Genomic DNA, 27,202 nt, shown 5'->3' with positions numbered 1-27,202 from the left:
AAAGTGAGCTATAAGTAAAACACTACAAAGAGTTCCAAAACTGGCCGTCATTTACATCATCAACATCTTCATGTTTACTAAATTTTTAGAGCTCTCAATTTTAGGTTGAATCCTTAATAAATTAGCATGCTTTTTAGCTAAGTTGTGCATACATACCTCATATTCTGTATATTTATATTTTCGAATTAGTTAATTTTAATTCTTTAATCTATTAAAACTTTTTTTTGTTATGTCTATAGTCTGTTCTATAAACTTTGATACAGGCCAACATTTTTGAGCAATTCTTCACTGTTCAAAAACTATTATTTACATAACATGAATTTACAGAGTCTTTTTCAAGACTTTAATCCTAGGTAATGTATAAGTCTTTTTATTTTTCCGTATTAGTTTTAGTTTCCTAACAATTTGTTTATCTAGTTTGCTCTTGCTTTCTTTTGTTTGGAAAGAAGATTTTTAATAGCCCATCGACTTTTTGAATGGCTATCCCTGAGCGGTACAAAAATAGTTGTTTGTTAGATTTTTTTTAACTAGCAAAAATGTAAGAAAAAAAAATTCCGTAGTGGTTTGCCCTTGGCAAAGTATGAGTTTTATTCTTTGATTTGGTCTATTTCTGTGATGTTTATCTTAGTTTAGAGAAAGCATAGAGCTAGATTAGCAGGGTGGCCACCCACCTGGAAAACCTGGAATTATCAGGGAATTTTTTTATACTGGAAAAAACCTGGAAATATCAGGGAAATTTGGATAAAAACCTGGAAAAATCAGGGAATTTTAAAGAAAAGCTGGATTTACTAATTTTCTTAATTTAAATTATTTCATCCGTTATACCCACTTTTTTTAAACGGAAATGTATCGCCAAACAGTTGAAATATCATCAACTTAGCTATACTTTGCTTGCATCAAAATTTGCTCCATTACAGCTCTGTTAAACTAGAATGCCACATAAAATTCTCACACAGTTGCTAAACGAATGTGGAAACCTTTGACTGCTATGGGACTGTGCAATTTAGGCAAGATTCTGGTGGGGGTGGAAAAAGGGATTAGGATATTAGCTTCTTTTTTTTTTTAAATTCTCTCCTTGGGCTGAATCCATTTATGGCTCAACTTTGTTCCAATGCTTTGGTGGTAAATTTTTTTTTCTATTTTGACAAAATGTTTTTGTATTTTTAACTTTATAAAATTCTCCAAAAATTAGTTGGTTATAATTTAATAATAGATTTTATATCGCAGTCTTTTTCTGAAAGCTTTTCTACTCCCAATCAAAGAAATCTGAATTATTTTTCTCAGCAAACCAACCAATCACACATTTTTTTACAATCGCTAACAGCAATGTTTGTCGACAAATCGTTACAATTGTTGCATTAATGCTAATTTTTTCTATTTCATTTTAACCTTTTATAACATATTTTAATTTTAAAAAAAAGTTTTTTTAAGAACCAACTATATATTTATATTTAATTTTACTCTTTTGTTGGTCAATATGATTTTTGATTCGATATTTTGTACCAAAACATTAAAAAATAAATTTAAAAAAATCTTGAAAATTGTCAAAATAAATTATTTTTTTCAAGATGATATGTTAAAAAAATAACATTTTGAATAAAATATTTTATAATATCGACACTTTTCTTGTACACATCCTATACTTTATATGAAAAAAGAAACAAAAACCTGGAAATTTTATGATTTTTATCTGGAAAACCTGGAAAAATCAGGGAAATTTGAAATCGGATTTGAGTGGCCACCCTGATTAGACATCTTAAATATCTTTTTTATTTATTTATCAGATTTTCTCTGTGGGATATGATAAATTGGTAACATCAATGTACAATGCACAAAAAAAAAAAAAAAAAAAAAAAAAAANAAAAAAAAAAAAAAAAAAAAAAAAAAAAAAAAAAAAAAAAAAAAAAAAACAGACAATCATGAGTAACTTTTGATTGGTTGATTTGATTTTCACATTCTAGGACTCAATCTTAGTGTTTTGAGGGGGTAACGTCGAATAAGCTTAATAATTGGTGCAGACGGTATTTTAAGTTGCGATATTAGACATGAAAACGTACTTTCTCTAAATAAACATACCATTTTTTCAACAAATTTAAATTTTTGAATCTTGGATAAATATACACTTGTTAAAAATATTTTCTCTATGCATTTACGTGTGTAAAACATCAATTCTCCGTCAGATATTTTCAGTCCCAAGGAAGCACACTTAGTAGATGATCCTTTAGCTCGAGCTATATAATCGTTTACTGCTTCCTAATCCAGCATTTCCAAGGGCAGCGCCAGTAGGGGGCCAGGGGAAAATTGCACCCCCATCGGGAAAAATTTAGAGTCTTGGCGGGAAAATAGTTTGGTCACATTTTTTTCTAAATAATGTCAAAAATTCATTTACAAATGCCTAATAAAAATTTTTGTAGTTGATTTTTTATTTATTTATTTTTAAGAATTAGTTACAAAAATTGGTAAAATATATTGTAAATTCTATGTAATTGTAGTTTCACTACACTACTTGTAACTTTGCCTATACATTGTTAAACTAGAGACCGGATGCGATAAGACATGGTTGAAATTGACGACTTTTCGAAGTCCCTTAGAAATCCTTTCCCACAGACGCATCTTCATTTTCTTGGAAACTTATCTTTCAAACTGCTATTATTTCTTCTGGAGAACTGAGTGGGGATAATCATGCCTCTTGCTGGGGGAATATCTGACAAAAGCCTGGGGGACAGAAAGAGAGGCAGGTCCTCTTCTTTACAAATTCTTTTTTATGTAATGTGTTTATCAATGGTTATTGGGATCACATAATTGCTTTTTGAAATTTTTAAGCAAAATGAAAGTATATGAGAATAAAATATTTTTTTATTTATTTTTTCATCTTTTTTTTAAATACTTTTAAATAAGGAAAATCATTTACTTATTTGGATTCAAGGTTTATATTTTATTCAATAAATATGCAGTCGGAAAAAAAGCAAAATAAACAGTAACAAAATATTTTTAATTTATTTATTTTTTTATAATTTTCTTAAAAGTAAAAAGATTGTTGATTGATACAGAAAAACAATTAAACTTTGTATTCAATATCTTAAAATATATATTAATCAACAAAATTGATTCTCATTGACTTATTTTATGTACAGTGTATGAAATGGAAAAAGGGATCACCGTGATTGACTTTTGATTTAATCGTATTTTCACGTACAACGGATCAATACCATATTTTAAGTTATGAAAATGAGCAGAAAAGCACATTCTGTTCTGGATAAACCTACAAGTTTGTCTATAGTTTCAGGTTTTTAGTTTTCAAAATGTGGAAACAGCCGCAATCTGGAAGATATGGTCTGAAGTTATGGCAAAGAGAGAGAGAATTGGAAAGCTTGGGTTCTTTAATTTTAACTTCACTCTTCGATTATAGCCCATTATCTTGAGTACTTTTTGAGTGCATTGAAAAATGTTTGCATAAAATTACAAAAAACATTTTATACACAAATTTTTAAGCAAAAATGATTTTAAATAATTACTTGTTATTTTTTATTAGTTTATTAAATAATAGTAAAATACACATTGAATTGTATGTTCTACGTATTTTTACATCCTTTTAATTTCAAAATACAAACTTTCAGAGCAATCAATCAATTAGTTTCTGAGTTATCAAATTTTAAAAAGGTCAGTTTGCTTAAAAGTTTATTGATCTCGAATTATTCAACCGATTTCATTCAAATTTTGTATTTTACAATTTAAAATTACCTTCCATAAAATTATTTAAAAATTTGTATATCTTGCTATTTTATTAGAGTTATAATAAACTTGCTTCTAAAGACATCAAAAGCTTAACTAAGCTGGGCAGGCAGGGCCCATAACCTTGCTGGCAGAGTTCAGTGCTTTGTGGAAAATGCTTAGCGAGCATAATAAAAAAAAGTCATCGTTGAACTAACAAGAAATTTTATTAAGCAGGAAAAATCATAACTAAACTTGAACATCATAAAAGAAAAACAATCCTCTCCATAACATGAGGTAACGAATTCAATACATACAGTCATGAAAATCAAAAGAAACGAAACTCTAAATCCAATCTTGATTTGTTATAAATATACAAAATAACAGTTGCATAATGAGGGTACTTACACACTCAAAATTAATACTATGCAAATTCTGTCGTTAGATTATTTTTAAATGTTCGAACTCCCTCTTTCAGAGGTTTTTCGAACTCGTGATCTCTGACTCTTACTCGAACCTTGTTCGTTGAAATTCATAGTCTGACAATTCTTAATGGTTCGAGAGGGTGACATCAAATATACTAAATAATTGGTCCAAACGATATTTTGAGTTAAAAAATTAGACATAAAAACGTACTCCGATTAAACATACCTTTTTTCGACGGATTCGGATTTCTAACCCCCAAAATATAGTACAGTGTAACGTCCCATATCCGGACGTCTCTTTTCCAGAAGGGTTGATTTCCCGGACACTTTTTAACAATCAAAATAAACAAACATTTCTTCATCTTCCCCTCTCCTTTAAAAAAAAAAAAAAAAAGGAAGTCTTTTGACAGGTTTTTCCCCTTCTCAGCTTCTAGAGATCTATGCATTGAACCCATAAATCAACAGAAAAGAGAACACAGAAGATCTACTAAGACCAAGACGCTCCTCCTCTGGAATGCAGGAAAGGGGGGAGATTTGTTTTCAAAAGAGCACAACTGAGTTCCCTCCCTCCCCCTCCTTTCCTATGCAGCTGGCTAGTAAAAGAGGCATTTCCTGGAACCTTTTTATTTGAGTGTCAGGGGAAGAAGAAATACTGTGAAAAAAGGTAAACACAGCAAATGTTAAAGTGGAGGGGGAATCCCCTTTAGTCACACAAGAAAAAATAAAGAGAACCCAATCAGCATGCCACGCCTTTATGCTTTCTTGATAGCCAATGATGGGAGAGAAAATAAGAATTTGTCACTACCCCGCCCTCAACTTGAATGACAAGTAAGGAGGAAATTAATTTTTCTTCTCCACCTACCCACCTTAATGAATGACGGGAATTTCCCCTTCTTGCTTGAATCGTTCTAATTCAAAATGGCGGAGAGAGCAATTAATATTTTCATAACTGTGCATTTTTTTCGTTTTCCATATTTATATTTAAAATAGCAATAATTATTTTTTTTCTAATATTTTGTTTATGATTGATTAGATATCATTCTAATACTAAAACATTATTGCCCGAAAAATAATGTTTATTTATTTTCTGCTTCTTAGATTCGGATCATTTTAAGCTTTGTTTACCTTGGAGGTCAATTATACGGAAAAATCAAATATACGGACTTCAGGAAGTCCCGCCGATTCCGGATATGTGACTTTCCACCGTAGTTTCAATTTAGAAATATTGTTTTAATAGTTTTTTTAGGAGTGCGTTTGAAAGTTAGACCCTTTAATGTTAACTTTAGTTTTTGCGTATTTCGCTATATCCCAATTTTTTTCAAGCGAATTGAAAAAGTTTTGCAAACAATTCCAATCAGATCAATCAATTCCTATTCGTTTTTCTAAAGATAATTTCATGCAAAATGAAACTTTTAGCAAACATTTATTATTACTTTATTTAAGGGAAGTCGAGAAACTTAAGAAATGTAAGGTATACAATTTTTTCATCATTTGCAATTTTAAATGTCAAAATACAAAATTTAAGCAAAACTGGTCAAATAAGTCCTTAGAAATTAAAAAAAAACTCTTATTTTCCAAAATTCGGTCCCCTAACTTCTTAATTTTTAGTGTCCATTTTTTGTGACTTACAATTCGGAACTATGAAAGCAAAAGCTAATTTAAATCGTTTCGCGTTGATATGTGGTAAACAATAATTAATTAACTGTGTGAAAGGCTATTCGTTGCAGGCGTATGTCAATATGTAAAAAGCTTCTGCAGGGCAAAACAGAAATCTTGGTAGAAAGTGTGCTTTCAGCTTTGCGGAGAAGCGAAAACATTGGCAGACAAACAGCAGCCATGTGTGGCAATTTTTTTAAAAAATGTAAGTTAGTTACTATTCGTTTCTCGGACACAAATTTAAAATTTGTAAATTGAAAAATAATTAAAAATTTAAGCTACATTGTTTGAATCTTATATTTTAAGTCGATGGACTTTCTCTTTTTCTCAAATGGAGACATTGAGCATCAATGGATTAGCATTTTGCAGAACATAGATGTTCACTTTAACAGCATCTTTGAAAAGAAAAAGGAATTGCAAGGAGAAATTTTAAAAGTCTCTTTGTATTATTTACAATATATATTAACATCGAGTCCCCTGATTAAAATAGCCCTTTTTTGTCCATGAAATTATGTTATGTAAAAATTTTAAAAAACTCGAATTTTACAATTTTATGTTCATAACCATTTCGAAGAAACAAGGGGGAGACTTGACCCCTTGTCGGGCAGAGTCTGACGCCATCCTTGAGCATTTCTAAGCTCTTAAGTTCGGCACCCGCATCAATCTTTCTATCATCTTCAAGTCCAGTGTAGTTAATTTTAATCCTTGTCCGCAAAGCTTTTGCATTCTTTTCTTCTGCATATTGTAAAGCCTGTTCGTCTGATAGCGACAACTTGAAGTATAATACGGCATCTTGGTTAGTAGTTTCCAGAACTTGCAATTTAATAGGATCAGTTGGAACTTCCTCTGTCTATGCCGACGTTAGTTTTTTCAAATTCAAAACTGCTTCCATTTTCATGGCCCAAAGATGATAATTAGTTCCAGTCAACTTCGAAATTCCAAAAACTAAGTCTTTTTCTATGATGATCGCAAACCATGCTCTGCTACCAACTGTTGTTTTGTTAAAGAGCACAGAATCAATGCCGGCAAATAAAGAGTTTATTAAAATACAACTTGAGGAAATAACATCTCGCCACACAGTGCTATGCAAAAGAAAATACATCTTAATCAGTCATCGCAGCTTATGATGCGACCGAACGAACCACCTCTCAGGCTTCTACTACTATATACAGATTTCCCCTATCGGGAAGTCGTTACTCTAACTTACGCAACTTACCTGAAAGGGGGGGGGTGGGGTTTTGTTCGCATATTAGCAACATTTATGTTGTATTACTTAATACAAAAAAATTATATAATGTTTTATTTTATTTCAGTAAGTTTCTTGTTTATGTGTGTTTGCTACTTTTTACAATTCTATTTTGTTTACGCCTGGATGGAAATATCACATGGACTTATTGGGTTATATTCACCCCTTTATGGATTTGGAAAGCTATGGTCATTTTAGGAGCTTGTGTTGGTAGTTATGTTTGGTGGCGGCATCCTCAATACAGGTAAAATAATTTTTGTGGAATAAAGAAATAAAAAAACTACTTTTCAGGTGGTTCAGAATTAAAGGAAAAAAAGTATTTTAAATAAAAGGTCTTAAGACAAGAATTTAAAAGTCAAAGTTTTGAAATGAAATAAATTTATTAACAAAGAAACAAGTTATCATTAATTGTGAAAGATTTTTCAACTCACACTATCAAATTATGTTAGCAGTGCTTTCTAAAGTAATGTTTGCCTAATATAATTCAATTCTTATTTTACTAAAATATTCTTCAAATTGAAATTAAATTACTTACTGATCCTGAATTATAAAATTTAGAAAGGTATATTTAAAGTTCGAAAGTTATTAGTTTTTCCTTTTACTTCTGGGGTATTTCTGGGTATAATATCATGAATAAATAATATGAACTTGTTGATGGTTCTTCATAAAACACCTGAAGCAGTTTTTGCTAGAAAAATTTTAGCAAGTTATCTTTACCTATAAAAATATCTAAGATGTGGCCCATTGTCTTGACACTTGGACATAGCCTTGACTTATATCCTTAGGAAACATTTACCTGGAGATTTGTTTTATACAAAGAAACAGACAGTAAGTCACAAGTCTTCAGCCCAATTCAGTCCCACTAACCACTATAACCAAAACACCAAGCCTTAGCCACCTCTGCCCTCTTTTCGACTGTGTCTAATTTCACCTTTCTTAAGAGTTTGTTGTACATACTCATTAAAAAGAAAGATACATGTTTTTAAACTTGGCCCATGCTATAACCAGAGCAGTCTAAAAAGTGCTGAATATAGTTATGTTACTCATATGTCAAAGGATACTAGACAGATGATAAATGTGGATTCATTTCAAATTCTTTGAATGGAGGTGAAGATTATTTTTTGTAGAACTCAGCAAATGAGAATGAAGTAGAATCCAGTGGAGAATGGGACTCATATGGTGACACTGCTAACATTATTGAATCTGACACAAATGATGTTCTGGATTCTTTAAGTTTGTGGCTTAACAAGTTTTCATTGTGTTATATTTTTTTAAAAACGGTTGAATATGTCAATTCTTAATTTTTTTCTGAACGTAATTTGAAGTATTTTTCTAAAAAAATTAATAAAATAATAACCTTTATGTGTAAAAAAAAATGTGAAAGAAAATGCAAAAGGAATTGTATATAACATAGTAAAAATAGTTTTTGATAGGGGTAAATTGTTACAGAGTTATTCATGCATATTTCATTGTTTATACTGCATTGATATTTCACAATCAAGGAATCTCCAACTTTATTATTAGTAAATAAGTTGACTGCCTGATTTTTTAAAAAAAAATTTGGGTTTTTGAAAAGTTGACTTATCTATTGGGATATACACTTCGGCCGCCAAATTTTCATACACCCTCCTTAGGTTATTTAATCTTTTAATCATAGTGAGAGTAATGTTTATTTCAACAATTTAAGTTTGTTACAACAATTAATTGTTGTAAGTGGAATACTTTTTGCTCACATATTAATTAATATACACATGAAAATGTTTTTTAATTTGTTGTTACAACACTCATTCACTCTGATTTGTTTATTCATTAAAGTGAATAACTTTAAAAAATATATATATTTCTTTTAAGTTTATTAATTGTCGTTTTATTTCAGAGTTGAAGGAGAAGGTTACATCCACTACAAAGCTATGCTAATTAGTGTAGTTTTACAAGTTTTACTGTTGATGTTTGAAGTTTTAGTATGTGACAAACTGGAAAATAATCGTCATTGGTGGATTTTAGTGTTTGTTCCTTTGATTTTTATTTCAATAATATCTGTTGTGGTCTGCATTTGGGCTGTCAAGCATGATCGTAATTTTGAGGTATTTTTCTTAAAATAATTATACTAAATGAAATGTTTGTTGTTCTTTTAAATAGCTTATTGTAGTTAGGAAAATTTTATCATGAAATAAGTAAATTGTTACTTAAAACTTTTTATCATTTTGAATGTTCCATTAATCATGTATCTTTATTTATTTAATTACTAAATTAACAGGGCTCCCATGGGTCAGGGAAAACAGGAATTGCCAGGTAATTTTATTTTGACTCTTAAATAGTGCGGAATAGTCAGGGAAAGTTACATTTTTTTTATAAACAAAAACCTGAAAAATTCCCAAATCATATCTGAAGAATAACCTGTCTTTGGCAGTGACTGAAATCAGTTACTGAGATTTGAGTTTAATTCTAACATATATTACAATTATTTGTTATAAAAATTCTACATTTTAGTGAAACTTTTCCATGTTTTCTTCCTCATTCAATTGTATTTATTTATTTATTTATTTATTTTTTGCTTACAAAATCTAATATTAAGATGCTCTATATTTAGTATAATATAGAGCAAATTTTTACAGGAAAAAAAGCAAGTGATTAAACTTTGGAGTAAACAATATAATCATTGCATGTTATCATATATTCTTGTCTCTTTGTAAATAGTATTATTTTATGCAATTTTTTTCTTCTTAGTTGGAGCTGTTTTGCTCTGTAAATATATTGCAGTTTATTTTCCTTGCCTTGAGATTGGATGAAATTATCATGTGGAATTGGGTGGTAAGTATTATGATTACATAAGTTTAAAAAATGCTAATTCTACTTTCTTAAAGTTTTAAATCAATTACTTGGTGAGAAGATGTTTGTAAACTCAAAAGAATTTTCTCATAACTTTATTTTTCATTCTTATTAAATACTAGTGCACCAATCTTATTGAAGTTTTGCATGCATCTTCTATATGAAATTTATTGAAGGAAAAACATTTTCTTCTTCAGAAACAACTTATTTTACAGGTTGAAACTTGAATTATTAAATTTTTCCAAAAATTATATCTTTTTGTAAACAGTTTTGTTAGAAATTCAAATCTCACTTTTTTTAAATTTTTTTTAAAGAAATCTTTAATTTTTTTTTATTATCTAGAAGTGTGTAAGTTTTCAATGAGATTTATGCATTAGTTTTTTGGAAATCATGTTATGTGTGGTAATTCTTTATTTTTTTAAAGTTGACCAGTATTAATTGAAAACTTTAAAAAGTAATTAAAATTCTTTGTGTTATTTCAAGTGAAGAAATGCGTCTTTTAAATTTGGATATGGTTTAAAAATATCTCCTTACATTCTTTTTTTATTTTTTAAATTGCTGTGAGCTAAATCAAAGACTACCCATTTCTTTTTATAAAACATTTGCTGCTACTTTTTTATTTATAAATTTTTTACAGCTCATTTTTTTAATATAAGACTTTCAATTATTGAAGAATTATAAAATGTTACTTCAAAATATTCTCTTGGAAGCATTGGGGGCACAGGTATCTTCTTGTACAATTTTCTTTCTTGTCTCTTATTGATGTCCAGAACCATTGAGTCAGACTTCATAAATATTTCTCTTAATCCTCTTTGAGGTTTATATGAGGTTTTTATATTATGAGGTTATAGTAGGGAAAATTTTTACACATTAAATACTTTTTTTTATTAACAGTAGACAATCCAGTATGATGCAATGTTGTGACAATGGCAAAATTTTCTAGATAATAGGTCTTTAAATTAAAGAAAAATTAAAATTTGCTATGCAATAAAAAATTTTAAAATAAAAAAATTTTGATAAAAAAACATAACTGTAAATCAAAAGTTAAGCAGATTAAAGAACAATGCCCCCCTATTCATAAGTTAATAGGTTCTTTTTTAGTCTAAAAAGTAATCAATATCACAGATACTCAGATACTGAAAACAAAATACTTCTTTTTTTATCAATGACTTGGTGGAAAAGAATGCTTCTCAAGGACAGTTTTTTTTTTTTTCTTTGTCTTTTGTTTAGATTTTCCATTCCCCTAACCATAACAAAGTAAAAATGGAGATGGTTCTGTATTTTTTCTGGGTAAAAGTGAAATAGGGTGATTTTTTTCATCCTTTTCAGAAAGATATTTTTTAATTTATTTTGATTACTAAAAGTTCTAAGGGAAACAGAAAGTGCTTAAAAATATTTTGGTTAAAAGTGCAGACCTCTTTAACCCTCTCTCATATAGGTGACACAATGAAACGCTTTCTCTTTCCAGCCAGCACACTGGTGTGCAGGAGCACTTCTCGTTCACTCCAAATCATCACATCTTTGTGACGCGACAGTGTTCTGGAATCTTTTAAAAACTTTAACTTTAGGTACAAGAAAGCATTGCATCTTCCTAGGATTTGAAATATTTGTAGGTTTGACCTTCTACTTAAAATGAAAGCATATGACTCACATGCTTGTGGTTTTTGATTATATAAATGCGAGAGTAAAGAAATTTTTCCGAATGATATGCTTTTTGGCACTTTTTAAGATGAGGATGTTGGGTAACAAATTATTAGAATAATTGAAAAATTCAACATTAAAAAGTCACTTACTTTATTTTTTTTACTTCTTTTTTAATATTACAGATTTAACTAGCCAAATCTGTATATTTCACAGTATTTTTAAATATTGAAAAAAAAATCAAAGACAATAATGTCAAAAGTTAATAAATGGAAAAAAAATACTGAAAAAAAATTGTTTTAAAATGTAATAAAACAAGAAAAAACGTAAATAAAGTAGGTAAATAAAAGATATTTGCATTGCATCTCATTTATCTAAGTTACATTATCAAAGAACACTTTCCTATTTCTATAACACTAGGACTTAGGCTTAATAGTGAAAAACCCTCTGGCTTTGAACAGTTAGATACGGTACAGAACCCGTTATCCGGAAATCAGAAAACCGGAACGAAATTTGATAAATTTTCCTGCCATTTTTTTTAAAAAAATGTTTTTTTCCTCATAATATGTTAGGATTTTTCTTTCTTTTTTGAAAGATGTTTACCTTACCATCATTTTGGAAATAATCATTAGTGTATTACTTCATCGTTTTTTCTTCATTTTAAGATTATTTCCAAATATTTTTTTTTTTTAAGTTGGGTTTAACGGTAAAAAAAGCAGCTTTTTGTAGCGATTCAGAAAACCGGAAAAATCAGTTATCAGGAATAGCGATGGTCCCGATCGTTCCAGATAATCGGTTCCCTACTGTACTTGCGCAAGAGACTTCAGGCATTGGCAATAGATGCACGTTTGCAATTCTCATTGCTGAAGGGTTAATACACAAATACCTTATAATATACAAGGAACAGAATTAAGTAGTTTTCCAGTTTAATCTGAAATCGAACATGTTAGTGATTCTCCAAAATTAGAAAGTCTCATTTTCTTTTTTTCTTCTAATGTTCAGGAAGAAGAAAGATCTGTTTATTTTAATTTTGAAAAGGTATCTAAAAAATAATCCTTTCAGAAAACAAGTCATCTAGAAATGAGATTAACCATACCATACTATTAATATTAGTACCATACCATACTATTAGTATTTTGTTCAAAAATTTTTTTTCTGCTGTATTTTAATCATTGTAAACTCTCTTTCACAATATTTTGCCCAAATTGTTCTGTGCCACGCACAATATTATTTTATCGTGAGATTATGTGTCATTAGAGTTTATCTGCTTGAAACTATGCCTCATTTATCTTATCTTTGAAAATATACTTATGGAGGGTTTGTAACTGTCCTGATATTCTTGATAACAAATATTTTGTCCTGATTTTTAGCTTTGTGTCCTAATATTTTAGTCTGTGTTCAGAATATCCCATTCTCTAAGAATGAACATGAAGATTTTAATTTTTTTTTGAAGAATCAAAAAGTTTGGAGTTTTGATCAATTTGATAATAATTATAGTAGAAATAACTAAACTTGATAGTTCCAATTTTTGCAGGTACCATCTACTAATTATGTACACAGTTCAGACATATAGCCTTACCATCTAGATTCATTGATTAAACCTTTTTGTTAATTCAGCCATTCTATGAAAAAGGAACTCGGTTAACAATTTTATATTATCAAATTTTTATAGTGATGAATTCATGGATGATATGCTTATTTATAATTTATGCAAATGCAGTAACAAATTATGTTGGGTGGTCTTAAGTAGTTTCACAATTATTGATTCACTCTTTCATCTGATTTTATAATTGATTAATTCTAATCAATAATTAAAATTATTTGATTTAAGAAATCTTGAACTCAATTATGAGTTTTAATTAGATATTGGTATGAGAAGATATTAACTAATTGGTAATGGTTATCTTTTGTAATGCAACAGTTATATAAAAATTTTCCATGCATTGAGTTAAAAGTTATTTTGAGTTGTTCTGCAATAATAAAAATGTTCTGCAAGCTGTTAAAGCTTTCTATTCTGAACAAATTAATACTAAAATTAAAGTTGTATATTTTATTATTTTTTTGTGATAAAATATGCTTTTAATTTACTTAAGTAGAGCAAATTTTAATTTGCTATTTGTCTTTTTTTTAAAAGTATTTTGGTGTATGCATATTATACTAAAAAATTTCCTTTTTTTCTTTTTTTTTTTTTAAATGTCCTGATTTATTCCTTGATCCACTATGGTACCTGCTTGTGTGAGATTCTGTTCAATTATATGTCATCCAAATAAGATCCTTCTCTTCAATTGTTGACCAAATGAGTGCGAAAATGTTATTATAAACCCTAAATTAGGATTTAATAAAAGGTGTTTTAACATGATAAAACTTATAAGGGTAAAATTTTTATTTCTGAATTCATCAATCAAATTTCATTCTGAACATCTGAATTCACATAGATTGCAGATGATCGCTAGTTTACTGTATTTCTTTATTCATTAGTCAATATAGTAAGAATTTTAATATTGTAATAAAATAGATGTCTTGAATTTGTTTTTACTTCAATTGTGCATAAAACTTTTAGTTAATGCTGAAAATATTCTTATATTTGACATTTTAAATAATTTCAGGTTGTTTTTGTACCACTTTGGCTTGTTATGTGTATGGCTGTTATAGGTGTGTTATACGCTATAATTTTTGCCAGTATCTTGCTTAGAACACCTGAAGTGAGTGTTGAACAACGCCGTACAAGCATGCATTCAGCCATATCTTACAGCATAATTGTGATTCCACTTTTAATTTATTTGGTAAGAATTTTTTTAATTGTAATTTTCTGAGGAATTTTTATTCGTTAAAATAATATGACATCTTTTATATTATGAATTAAATAATTTCCCGTTAAATTGTTTTTTTTTTAGTTAAGTGCACTTAATAAAACACTTAAAGTTTTTACCCTCATTATTGTAAAATATTAAATCACAAGAAATAAGGAATAAAATGCAACAAACGTTATAAAATAAGTTTTTTTATTAGAAAAAAATACAAAAATGATAAATATAAAAAAAAATAAGATTATTGAAAAATGTAATTTTTAAGTTTAAGCATATTCTCCGCTGCATAGAAAAAGAATATAAACACTACTAAAAAGGAAATTCACTAAATAATTTAATAATGAATTTAGTCATGAATTTATTCAATACCATTACTCTTTTTTATGAAACATTTTGATATGGAAATCGTTCAAGTCCATCTAACATCCTGTTATGGAATTCATGAGTTTCTCTAGCAATGCAATTTAAAACATAGCTTAGTTTGTTGAGAATGAGACGGCAAAATGTTTAAGTGCATTACTGGTTATTTAAAGTGAAATGAACTTTTTAAATCCATTGCATTGTTATAGGGATTGTCTGGAAAACCTTTTGAGAAGTTAGTTTCAGGAACAACCCGCTTTTGAAAAAAAAAATAAGTTGATTGTGATAGATGTTAGAGTAGTATTAAACAATTTAGAGTTAGAGTAGTATTAAACATCAAGTAGTGTTAAACAATTTAATTATTTTATAATTTTTAGTTAACAAATGTATTACTAAAGCATTCATTTCTAAAATACAACAACAATTTTATGAATTATGTTAAATATTCATAATTTATTTTTAAGGCATGTATGCTAGGTTATATTTTACAAAGAAAATAATATCTTAAAATATAGTCTTATTTTTAGGCTTATGTATGTTCTAAATTATATTATTGAGTTTATTCTCAAATTTGATTATTTTGCATTCACCTTATACTACTTACAACTACAGTATAAAGTCCCATATCTGGACATCAATTTACCCAAAGGATCTAATTTTCGTGCTTCTTTTAGCAATAAAAATAATTTTCTTTATGTTTGTGATTTGTTAAAAAATTATTAGTAAAAAAAAGATGTTTCTTTTTGCTGCCTCTTCAATAGCTAAACACATATTTGTTTCAATAACCACGTTAAAAGAGTTGCTGAAAAAACAAAAACAGTTATGAAAAACAAATTTCAGGGAGAAGAATAAACTGAAGCTGACTATTAATAGTGTTGAAAAGAACACCAGCAGACATTTGTCTGTTTTAATGTATTGGTGTTTTCATTAAAAAATCTTCTTAAATCTGTTCTTTGTTTTAGATTTTTTATTTTATTAAATCAGATTAATTTTACATTAGAAATTTAATCTTTAAAAATTTTAATTTTATTTAATTATTTGTGCTGTTATTTCTTTGTATCTTAAAATCATAGAAAAATCTTTTCGTAAAAACGTTCAAATTATCATTAGCTTACTTTAATTTTTTATGCATATAGATTTTATCATACTAAACTTTCTTTAGTTTTTTATCTGTCATTCAACCTAAAAGAAAACGCTGTTGAAGGAAATTGGTGTTAATTATTGTCAATTTGTTATTTTTTATTGATTAAAAATGTTTTGATGTTTGTTTTTCTTAACCTATTTATCAGAAAAATCTATTTTCTCAATGATTTTGGATATGGGATTTTCGACATATATACTACATATATACTTTTCTACATATATACTACATATATATTTTCTACATATATACTAAGTCCAAGCAACTAGATCCTTTTATAACTAAACAATCTGGCAAAAAACATTTAGCTAATTTTATAGTAATCAAAAGTTAAATAGAAATTTGTATATTAATTTGCTAGGGAAATCAAGCCTAATGATTTTAATTTAAATTTTATTTCAATAGACTAAGGAACTAAGCTAGTGTTAATGTAATAAAGGGTATTGGGATTCTCTTAATTGAATAATTTAAATTTTTATGTAACAATTTGTTGGCCATTAGGAAATAAAAGTAATAGTGTTGCTAACTAAAACCTCCCCAAAAATGGTTACCCTGCGACAAAACGAGTAAGACCTGTGTTAGATGCAAATCCTGCAATATCACTCGAGAATAAAAACTTAAAATATTTCTGATGGCCCCCTCCAAAAAGCTTGTTTTTTTTATTTAATTATTTTTTTAAAGTCAAAAATAAAAAAGCAAAGTGATCTAGGATTTTTAAAAAATTAACCTGGACTTTTTCAAACCATGATCTGCACTAGCTCACAAGGCCAAAAAGATTCAAGAGTGGTGCAAGGTGCATTTTTCGGATAAGATATCATCTGACAAATGACGGAAATGGGATAGATTAAAGATAGTAGACTTGTACCCTGTAACTGAACATTTCAATCAGTGTTTGTGCCTCAGCAGTGCTGCGAAAGACTGCCACTTTGAAACCAATAAAATTTTTAAATTTTGCTAAATTATTTGTTCATCATTAAGTTATATTAAAAATCATTTGTCTGTGTTTTTTTGCTGCACCCTGTATGTATGTATATGTACACACCCTCCCACATATATATATACATATATACACAAACACACACACACTTCCTTACAGTAATTGATGACACACTTTCAATTTTTGACACTTTTTTAAATTTTTTAGGAAATACTTAGAGGATTATTTTATAATTTTGGAGAAGTTAGGTCATGCCTAGGTTAAATATTTATGGAAATATGGACATTTTTATAATATACTGATTTTTTTGCCTGACAAGTTTTTGCTGAAAATTTAGAAATATTCAATTTTGAAGCAAGATCTAATTAAAAAAAACTATAATTTTAAAATTTGAAAATAATTTGTTAAAAATTATACAAGATATTTGCATTTAAAATAGTTCTTTCATACTGTGCATACGAAGAAAATTTTTACAGTTTTTTTTATATGATTTTGTACTGAATTGTATTTAATACCTAATCTTAAAAGGTTAATTGCATGTTGTGAGATTTATGAGTAATTTTTGTGTGTATTTTTTGGTTTTGGATACTTGAATGCAGTGTATTTTTCTTCTTCTGTAGTAGTCCGATGAGGGGTTTTTGAGAAAAGCGTAATTTTCTTCCCAGCTTTTGAAACTTTAAAAAAAAAGTGTTTTGGGGAATAATTTAAAACTGTGATTTTTTTTTTATATTGCTCCAAGCTCTACAATTATGTTTGAATGTGACTTGCCAGCTTATTTTCCGACTAGGCAATAAGATAATAATTGGCATCAGAATCAGGGTCAGACGCAGATATTTATTCATGTATTTTTGTGTGTAAGGTCATACTGATACACAGAAATTTTTCAGTACCCTGTCAGAGAATAAGCCACTTAGTTTCTTGCTGCATTGCCGAATCTAAGGAAAATTTAATTAAAAAAAATTTTGATTGACTGGTCAGAAAACTCTTCTGATATGGACCCAACTCAAAAATATTGAAAACCTAAATGCTACTAAAACACCATGTTACAACAAAAATGTGGAGCAATAATAATTGAGTTAATAATGTATAATTGTATTTGGTACAGTTTTTTGTGCTATGTTTGATCAAAATGTTATTAATAGCTAATTTTTGAAATGAAAGCGAACTTTTCACCTTAAGTATACTTTTCAAGTTTGAATTAAAAAAAATAATAAAAATTTTTTAAATTAAGTTTATTTTTTTCACTTTCTCGCTCTAAAATTTCACAGTTAAGAATAGGATATCTTAGCTAAAGAATGGTTACTTTTAAATAGTCTTATTTCTCAAATTGTTAATGTCCATTTAATTTTGTCTATGTTATTAGTAATTTACTATTAAATAGTCTTTTATATAAACTTGTATTATTGATTTTAATTTTTTTCTAGGTTTTATTATCTAACAAACTAGATAGTGAAACTAATATGACTTATGCTGGTGCTAGTATACCTCTGTATTTCACTTTCATTGTTTTGATTTTTCTAACTTTTGGGTCAAAAGGTGGAAATCATTGTAAGTATACTTTTATGTTATACAAATTGAATCTTTCTCAGTAGTCAGGGTAATCGATACCTATCAAAATTTAAAATTCAACTCATTCAGGACCATGATAACATATACGTGTGGACACGATTTTTCCTTTATGGCCCACAGTATCATGTATGAGATAAGCCTTTCCAACGCCAGTGGCCCATGATCACAAATACATGATTTCAATTTGGAATGTTTTATTTAAATTTTTAAGCAACACTAGATGGCAGTGTGTTTGTCTCTTTCAAAATGGCTAAATGCGGGATGTACTGCGTTCTTGGTTTCCATTTATTTTTTGACGGAGTAGGTAAAGGATAGAATGCTTCTTAGTTTATACAGGTGTAGAATTTTTGTTTGAAGTTTGCGAAATAGTGTTTTTGTTTTGGATCAGTTTCACAATTGTATTTTTTTAATAGTCACTACAGTATACTCTGATAATATCAATAACACAACCTATTTAATTGCAGTTGTAACATTCCGTTGCTCTGCAAATCTAAAAGCAACGATTAACTTCTGTTACTTATCACAATTCAGGACTTTGTTAACTTTAGAGGTTTTGTTTATACCTTTTTTAGCAGTTGCGCGATGATTTGCCTGTTGGGTAGAGGGGTAGCAATGTACATCAAGAACAGTGAATCAGCATATATCTTTCCGTAATATAATTCTAAAAAAACTAAACTAAACTCAGTGGTGCGACAGCCTATAGAGGGCCAAGGCCTATTGTGCCCATCTCAGTTTTCTTGACCTTGGGCTCTGGGGTGCAGGAGCAGATGTTCCGGTTAGGTGGTCAGCCGAACGCGAAACCCTTAGTGTTTAGTTCCCAATCATGCGTGGTGTTCATTTATCCACCCACTGAAGGGATGAAAGACTGAGTCAACCTTGCCCGGCCCGAAGATCGAACCCAGGATCTGTGGCACAGGAGAGCGAACTCAGGACCTGTGGCACAGGAGAGCGAAGCACTACCACTCAGCCACCAGGCATCTGTTATATAATTCACTAGTCAGTAATTAGCATAGATCTATCTTAAGTGATTTTTAATAGTTAAATCTAAGCATTTGGTTTTTGGCATCAATGTTATGTAAATTTGGTCACAGGATAAATGCGACTGGGTGTCCATTTCTTTATCTCCTCTTTGTCACTTTTCTTGGCTTGTTAAGCAGTTGGAATGTTCTATTCCATACTCAGCAGTTATTTGAAGAAAGATGAAGCCATCAAATTCTTAGTAATTATGCCAATGCCTATGAGCTTTCACTTTGTTCTACTATGGTATTTTGAAGTGCTGCATTGCTTTATGTAGCGATAACAAGTGTTGGCAGTGATCCGATGATGTTCTGACCGATGAACTTGGACAACCATGATGCTGTATGGGTTGATGTGTTTTTAGTTTCAACAAGTGTTACTGAACTTGCCTACGAAATGTTGAGTCACCATATTGTGAAGGCAACGTTTATCTATGCTATGCAATTGTGAACTGAGCATGTCTGTGAATTTGTCCATTGCTTTCTACTTTTTAATTTGTTCTTGAAATCTTCAAATAGAATCTTATTTTTCTCCATGTCTTAGTTGTATGTGTATTATGTCACACAGTATTGATTTAATATGAATTTTTAAATAAAATAAGGCTATATGGGAAAACTCTCAAAGTCACACGCATATGTAAAATAAAAAGGCATATGAGCCTGGGGAAACATTTCTTTCACCTCTATCGAGTCCTAAATTGGTTAATTCCAAAAATTCTCACTTTGCAACTATAATAAAAGAGAAAAATTAAGTAAGGTTGAAAAAATCTCGAGACCTTTGAAATTTTAAGTTTTTATTGCGGAATCCAATAATGACTTATATTTTATTTTATATTTTATAACCGTTGTTGAACAGCCGACCCAATCCAGAAGACAAGGAAACACCTGGATTGACCATTAGGAGATATTTGCCTTCAGGGAGGAATTTTTGATGGAGCTAACCCACATTTGCGTTACTTGGAGAGGAAGACCATGAGAACCTCCCACGGTCAGCCTAACGGCAAGGGGACTCTAACCCCTGATCCGTCTACCACTGAGGATATTTCACGTCAGCACTGTGGTCGGTGCAAGCCGGATGCGGAATTCGTATCGACTGACATTCGAACCCGGTTCACCTCAGTGGAAGGCAAATGCTCTATCCCCTGAGCCATCGTGGCTTAATAATCACTTATAGTTAATAAATATTTTTTTAATTGTCATGCATACATTTTATAAATTGTTTATTGATCAGATATTAATAATACTGTAAAATATTGCTGCCTCCCTCTGACAAATTCTCAGTCCTATCTATCATCAAACACCAATTGTAGCTCATTCATTTAACCACTTGCTCATGCCAATGCTGGCAAGACAATGAAGATAGTGTATTGCAATGTCTGGTAAAAAAGTAAGAGCACTGAGTAATAAAATAATTTTAGTTCTGAGTTTTAGTTTAGAGGTTCTGAAAATAAAGCTTTGCTTGTGCTTAGTCTTACTTTTGACTTAACCTCTGTATGCACTTTATGATTATATATAAATTAAATAAATTGATTTAACACATAAAATAAATTGATTTATGACATTTACTTAGAATTGTTTCCTTATTTAATTTATTCACATTACAGGAGGTTTTTAATTAGCTTTTTTTTTTATTTCTGGTAATCCCTAAAATTACCCCCTTTGATTGCTAATGATATAACTAGAAAATTATTTTCAATGACCTAACCGTTTTTAATAAATCAAAATAAAATTGCTTTTTCAAAATAGTGGGCCCTGGTTTTCTATCATTTTAATAACTTTTAAGTTTTTTTTAAATCTTTATATGGTTCTGCTTATTTTTTTTTCTCAAATTTTAGGTGAAGAAAATTTTTTAATGCTTGTTATTTTTTTTTTTCTCAAAAAAAATTAAAAGAAGCCTAACTAAAGTAGTTTTTTGATTTAGATTGTTACTAAACTATTTTCTGGATTAAATCTAAAATCGATTATTAAAAAAATGCCACATGATTACATAAGTTTAGCGATATATATTGATAATAATCATTGTGTAAGCAAACTATTTTAACAATGCATGGATTAAGAATAAACTAGGACTGCAATGAAGGGACATATAAATGAAAAAGACCAATATAAGAAAAATGTAGAATAGTACTTTACATTTTCAGAATTTGATAATTTTAAATTTTTGAAATTTGTAAAAAAAATCAGTGTAGTTATTTATTCATATTTGGCAATTGCTGCAGAGGCTCCACTTGGACTTTTTGCTTCCCAATCGCCATTAAACCTAGCTGCTCTACCGTCTGTAATATAGAGAACCAAGATTTTTGGCATTAAAAAATGAGAAAAATTCAAAATTATTTTTCTGTTTCCTTAACATTCTTTCCACAACTTCAGTTTCTTTTTTTAAAAAATTTATCTTCATTATTTGTGATCAATTATCATAATTTTTTCTTCCTCTTCATTTTGTATAAATCTGTATTTTTATATACATGATTCTTTTTGTCTATATTTTAGGGTGGTTTGGAATAAGGAAAGACTTTTGCCAATTTTTATTAGGGATTTGTCCTCTTTTGCAAGAATATGGCAACATATCTTACAGTTTACATAGTAATGAACCTGAAGAACCAGTTGCTCAGCCAGTACCATGTGCCAAAAAAAGTCTTTCGTCTCAGTCAGAACTGAGAGTTGTAGTACCTGCACTTTGCATTGAAACACCTGATTAATTTTTTGACATGGCATTCTTCATTTGTTAATCTAAGTTCTAGGTACAGAAGGTACAGTACCTTTCAGAATTTAGCCTTCTTTTATTCTCATGTCTTTTTTATGAACAAACTATGCTCTTTAGGAAAATTTTTTGTAATGAATTGCCCTAGTAGTAGATGATTAAAATAAATATAATAACACAAATGAGGCTTGGAGGTGCCTTTCAAGAAGTTTTTTCAGATGACGAAATTATTTATAGTATGTCTTTTAATAATCTTTAGAAACTTAGAACCTTTTTAAGATTTAAGTCACGGCTCTTTCAGAAAGACAATTTATGTTAATTGAATTTATATATTTATATTCATACAATTTGAAAAGAGGATGTCTGTCTTGTTATTTAGGCAGAATGAGATTAAGGATTTCCCAACAGAAACCTCCATTTACTAAGCATCAAATAATTCTGTTATAAGCAAAGTTTGTTTAATAAATATGCAAAGTTTTTAAGGTATTTCCCCTTGGATATAAATTCTGAATTTCAGAAATCCCCTTCAAAAACCAATAGCTAATGAGAATTTAAGTAAACTAACATTTTTAACTTTTTATCATTAAATCACTTCATAGAATTTTTTATAAACTAAAAACTTTATTTTACCTGTTTTCAATTAGCTATAAATGAACTTATGCAAATTAATTTTCAACTTTCATTAAAAAATTTTATATTTTCATTAAATAGCCAAGATATATAAGTTTATTAAACTATAGTTTATGTCTTTGTTGGCAAATGCCTTATTTGATAATTTGATTATTAACATGTGGTTGAAAAGTGTAATTTGCCAAATTTACATGAGGCACAATTATGCTTTGCAGTCCTTATAACTGTTAATAAATTAGACATTTTCTTCATGAAGTTTATGGTTTTGGGTTTTATTTAAGTCAAGATAACTTTATTTTTGCGAGAAACTTTCCTTGTTTTTTGTCTGTAAATTTATTTATATCAATTTTATTTAACTTTGAGTTTCTATGAAAAATAATTTTCTGCTATTTTTCAATTTTCAAAAGATTGAAAACTGTTACTTTGAAAGCTACATAACTAATATATAAAGTGAAGATATAATTAATTTTAAGTGACATTTTAGTAGATTAGCTCTAAAGTTTGCATTAGCTTTGACAAGTGAGTTTACATTACAAGGTTACATTAGCTATATAGACAAGTGAGGCACTTTTTTTCATGTATTTTTATGCAATCTAATCAAATGCAGTTTTTATCCAACCTAATCAAAATTAAGTGGATAGACTGAACAGTTTCTAAGTTACAATGATTTATAATTATGAATTTAAAAAAGTTATTTTTGTATCATATATAAAACCCTTATAACTTCTAAACTAACTATCCTATAGACTTGGGATTTAGTTCATGTGAAAATTACATGGGTAACAATATCTCACTTGCCTGGCTAACAATCTGTAAGTTTTCTATTTCTTACACTTTCCTATTAAGTAAATTCAATATAGGGACTAAAACTCACCTCAAGGCAGAGAGTAAACTTCTGATATCCATATTGGACCTAAACCAGAACTTATAAAACATTTTCTGACATTTCCCTAATTGCGCTTTTCCACATTCAACTTCTCTGTTTCTGACCTCAAAAAAAAAAAAAGTAGAAGTTGAATAATTAATCTGTGAAATTATTTTGTTTCTGCTATACATAAGGCTTTTCCTGCTAATTTTCTGTCTGATCTCTATAGGTAAAAGCAGTTTATGACCATGTAACTTATGTTAAGGTTCAGCCTTTTTCATTTTCAAGGTCAAATGTTCATGTATGTCTAATGACATATATCTTATTCTTTTTAGGTACTTTTCATTAGTATGTATTCTTTGAAATATGGTTCACTGTTGGCACGTGTGGATTTTGATGGTCAAATTTTTAAAAAAAAAAGTTTTTTTTGTAGAATTTTGAATGACCTTTGTGCAAAGAGTGAACTGTAAGTATTTATATCCTACTAGGAAATATTGATTACTAATTAATTGTTAATACCATGGGTCATTTTTGCAACAAGAAGTTTAAGTATATTAATAAGATACATACAAAATATAAGAAGTACAAGAATATTTCAAAGTTCACAATGTTTGCAAAAATAAAAATCATTATTTTATAGTTTACATAAAAAGCATGTCCTAAAAATTTAAACAAAATCGAAAATACTAACTATTCAAGCCTACCTTATTTTTTGAATAAAAAACTGGCTTGTAAATATGTGTAGTTTCCCTACAATTTTTTATAATATTCTTGTGATTCATCATAAAAATATCAATTGGAAATTCTCTTCTTTTTTAGTTACTTTTCAAGACTGGCACAACAAATAAATGGTCTATAATCTTTCTGAGCTTTCCATATTTTTCCATACTCCAGAAAATATACAGCGTAAAAAACAAACAATTGCAAAGTGTGTTTAGATGTATTTAGATTCACAAATGTTTCACATTAAACTCTTGTGGTTTTCATCAAAAGGGCAATGTCTTCCTTATAATCACTCAAATCCATTTTAATGGTAGAATTCGTTATCACTTTGGACAGCCAGTTGACTCAAAGTTTCGGCATCTTTGCACCTAGCTATATTGCAGGACTGTCAACACACAGAAGATGAGAGCAGACTGGGTCGCCAGGTTGATCTGACAGTTGATCTATTAGAACAAGCAAACACTGCTGGGGTGTATTGTTGACCCCTCTTTATACAATACCTTACTCTTCAAATATGTGTATGTCTAGTTCCCCACATTAACCTAACATAAGATCTATTCACAAATAAAAATACCCACTGGTATACTATATTGATATATGTGACTTCAGAAGATTACTGGTTAGATTATGTTTCACAACCTGTTGACACCAGCTTGGTACTTGGGGAAAGTCAATACCACTAAGTTGATGTTGAAAACTAGAGTAGCATAGAGCAATTTTTAGGATGCAAATAATTCAATCTCCATTGTAGTGTCAAAAGGCTTCAGTATTTATACTGCTGGAGGTGATTTGTATAATCAATGTTTGTCTTACCTCCCTCCACAGGAGACAACAATCACAGCATTATCAGGCTTACTTGCAGTGATACTTAAAAGATAAAGTTGCATCTTCTAGGGCTGAATGCAAAATTGCCTCAATACTCCATCAGTCAAAGCCTGAGTAAACTACTTGTTGCATCACAAAGTTGCCCACTATGATTGGCCAGAAATTGCCCTGTATGAAAACCTCGTGTATGCCCAGATAAATAATATGATGTTGGCACCCTCTTATCTTTCGAAATTGTTAATCAGTCTGCAATGTTTTCTACTATATATTGCAAAATGTTCTTCAAATATTTAATTAAAAAGTTATATTTTTAAGTATAAAACAGGATTTGAATTATGAATCATACAAAAATATGTCTGTATGTTGAACATAATCAATAAACATCCTTGTAAAAGTTACAAATTGATTTTGTAATACAAGTTGATGAAAAAGTGATATTTTCATATTTAAGTTCCCTTAAATGTTCTCCTTTTTTAAAATTTGTGTGAAAATGTATGTTCCTATACTTCATTCTGCTGTACATAAAATTTGAATGATTTTCTTACAGTGTTTAGGCTTCTATACAACAACACTGTACAAAGGGTGCACTAGTAGTGTATGTATCTGTATGAGAGTTGTATGTAAAGTACTGGCAACATAAATATAAAAAGTTATTTAATGAACTTACAATAAAAATAGTGTTTCATTCATTTAATATAATTGTTGGAAGCCAAAAAATACTGATGGCAAGGCTATTGATGACAGCAATGATCCATTTCCTTGCATAGCAACTGCCTTAATTGTTTTATACACTTTATTTATTGATAATGACACTACCTCATTGCTCCTCCTTAGTGCATGCTCAATGGTTTTTGACTTTCAGGATTACATTGCCACTACTTTAATTACAACCCTGTTGTGAGTGTGTATCTGTATGTGTATATATATATGTGATTCTCACGAAATGTGACAATTCATTGTCCCTTGCTCCAAGATCTAATACTATAATGCTAAAAGAACTTTTTTTTAAAAAAATTAATAAATAGCATTGCTGTTAGCATTTTAAAATGACTTTGCAATAACATTGACTGTTTAGTATACTTAAAAAATTTAATTGAATATCAAAATGTCATTTTCCTGGCATGTCACAAACAATATTTCCAATAATTACTAGCTTCAAAACTTCCCATACATTTTTCAAAATCTAATTTTTTTTTTATTTCAGCCGATGTAAGCATTTCTAGAATATACACAGAGGGTATTATTTACTAAAACTTTGTTTAACATAATTTTCTCTGTCAATAATTTGTTTGTCACATGAAAATCTGTCATTTTCCTGGCTACTTTTATTTAGTGATTTATAACTAAAATAAATAGAGCCAGCAATCAGTATCTTATGTTAATAGATTGATTAGATACCATCTTAGCTGAACATGTCTTGTTGCATGAATAAAGAACCAACTTTTTGGTTCAGAATCTATTTCAAAAATTTTTTCAAGGTGAGTAGGTTTTTATGTTGTCATTTTCCTGTCTTCTTGAAATCATTAATAACATAAACTACATAAATTTATCTGAGTTATTTCTAGAAATCCTGTTGTTTTCTGTGGAATGTAAACGTCTTAGGCCAAAGGGTTAAATTCTATAAAATGGCAAATTTGTCGTTATCCTGGCTGTCATTTTCCTAGCTTATGAATGAAAAGACATTGACGTGTTACCAGAAAACTTTTTAAACAGTATATTGTAAAGAGGGAAAGCAAATAATAACCTAATACCAAGTTTATGTATGATTGTTATATGCTTGGATGTAATCAAAGTTATTTATTTATTTAATGATTGATTATTATACACAGTTTTATTCTGTACATATCAGCAACAAAAATTTTTTTGATTCTTTCTACAGTGGGTAAAAATAATTAATTTAAGCAATTTATGGTCCATCTCTACATAAAGGCTTAAGTTGAGTTACTTACTATTAACTTAAAATGACTGTTTTTTAAACTTCTAAGCTAATATGTCATTTTCCTGGCATTCAAGATTTTTTGAATTTCTATTTTATTTTTTTTCTCGAGCAAATGTTTATAAACTACACTGCTGTCTGTAAGATATTAATAAATGTAACTAAAGAATTATACAAAAAAAAA

At 29.0% G+C, this 27,202-nt stretch overlaps 1 protein-coding gene across 3 annotated transcripts; it reads left to right on the top strand.

Moving 5' to 3' along the window:
• Positions 1-42: 42 nt before the first annotated feature.
• Positions 43-27,202, top strand: LOC107453373 (transmembrane protein 185A). 3 transcript variants are annotated; one of them, XR_011638338.1, is made up of 9 exons: positions 47-353; positions 7,106-7,282; positions 8,915-9,122; positions 9,766-9,849; positions 14,115-14,291; positions 18,178-18,301; positions 21,829-22,088; positions 23,870-24,000; positions 24,354-25,484. XR_011638338.1 is itself a non-coding variant. In XM_043041342.2 (8 exons), exons 1-7 carry the CDS (start codon positions 316-318, stop codon positions 22,035-22,037), a joined length of 1,017 nt encoding a protein of 338 aa, XP_042897276.1. In that variant the 5' UTR covers positions 80-315; the 3' UTR covers positions 22,038-22,079; positions 24,354-24,526. The 3 variants fall into 3 exon arrangements, 1 of the variants encoding a protein (XP_042897276.1); XR_006225072.2 differs by lacking the exon at positions 23,870-24,000 and having other exon boundaries at positions 43-353; positions 24,354-27,202; XM_043041342.2 differs by lacking the exon at positions 23,870-24,000 and having other exon boundaries at positions 80-353; positions 21,829-22,079; positions 24,354-24,526.

Source organism: Parasteatoda tepidariorum, chromosome X2, assembly GCF_043381705.1.
Source record: "Parasteatoda tepidariorum isolate YZ-2023 chromosome X2, CAS_Ptep_4.0, whole genome shotgun sequence".
NCBI classification, from domain to species: Eukaryota; Metazoa; Arthropoda; class Arachnida; order Araneae; family Theridiidae; genus Parasteatoda; species Parasteatoda tepidariorum.
The sequence above is the reverse complement of the archived record's forward strand: the minus strand, read 5'-3'. Positions and strand labels throughout refer to the sequence as shown.

Excerpts from the sequence above, each read along its gene's own strand:
- LOC107453373 (XM_043041342.2), top strand. The coding sequence starts at position 316 with ATGAATTTACAGAGTCTTTTTCAAGACTTTAATCCTAG. Across the intron at positions 354-7,105 it reads TTTCAAGACTTTAATCCTAG|TAAGTTTCTTGTTTATGTGT; the intron begins GTAATGTATAAG and ends ATTTTATTTCAG. Across the intron at positions 14,292-18,177 it reads TTCCACTTTTAATTTATTTG|GTTTTATTATCTAACAAACT; the intron begins GTAAGAATTTTT and ends ATTTTTTTCTAG.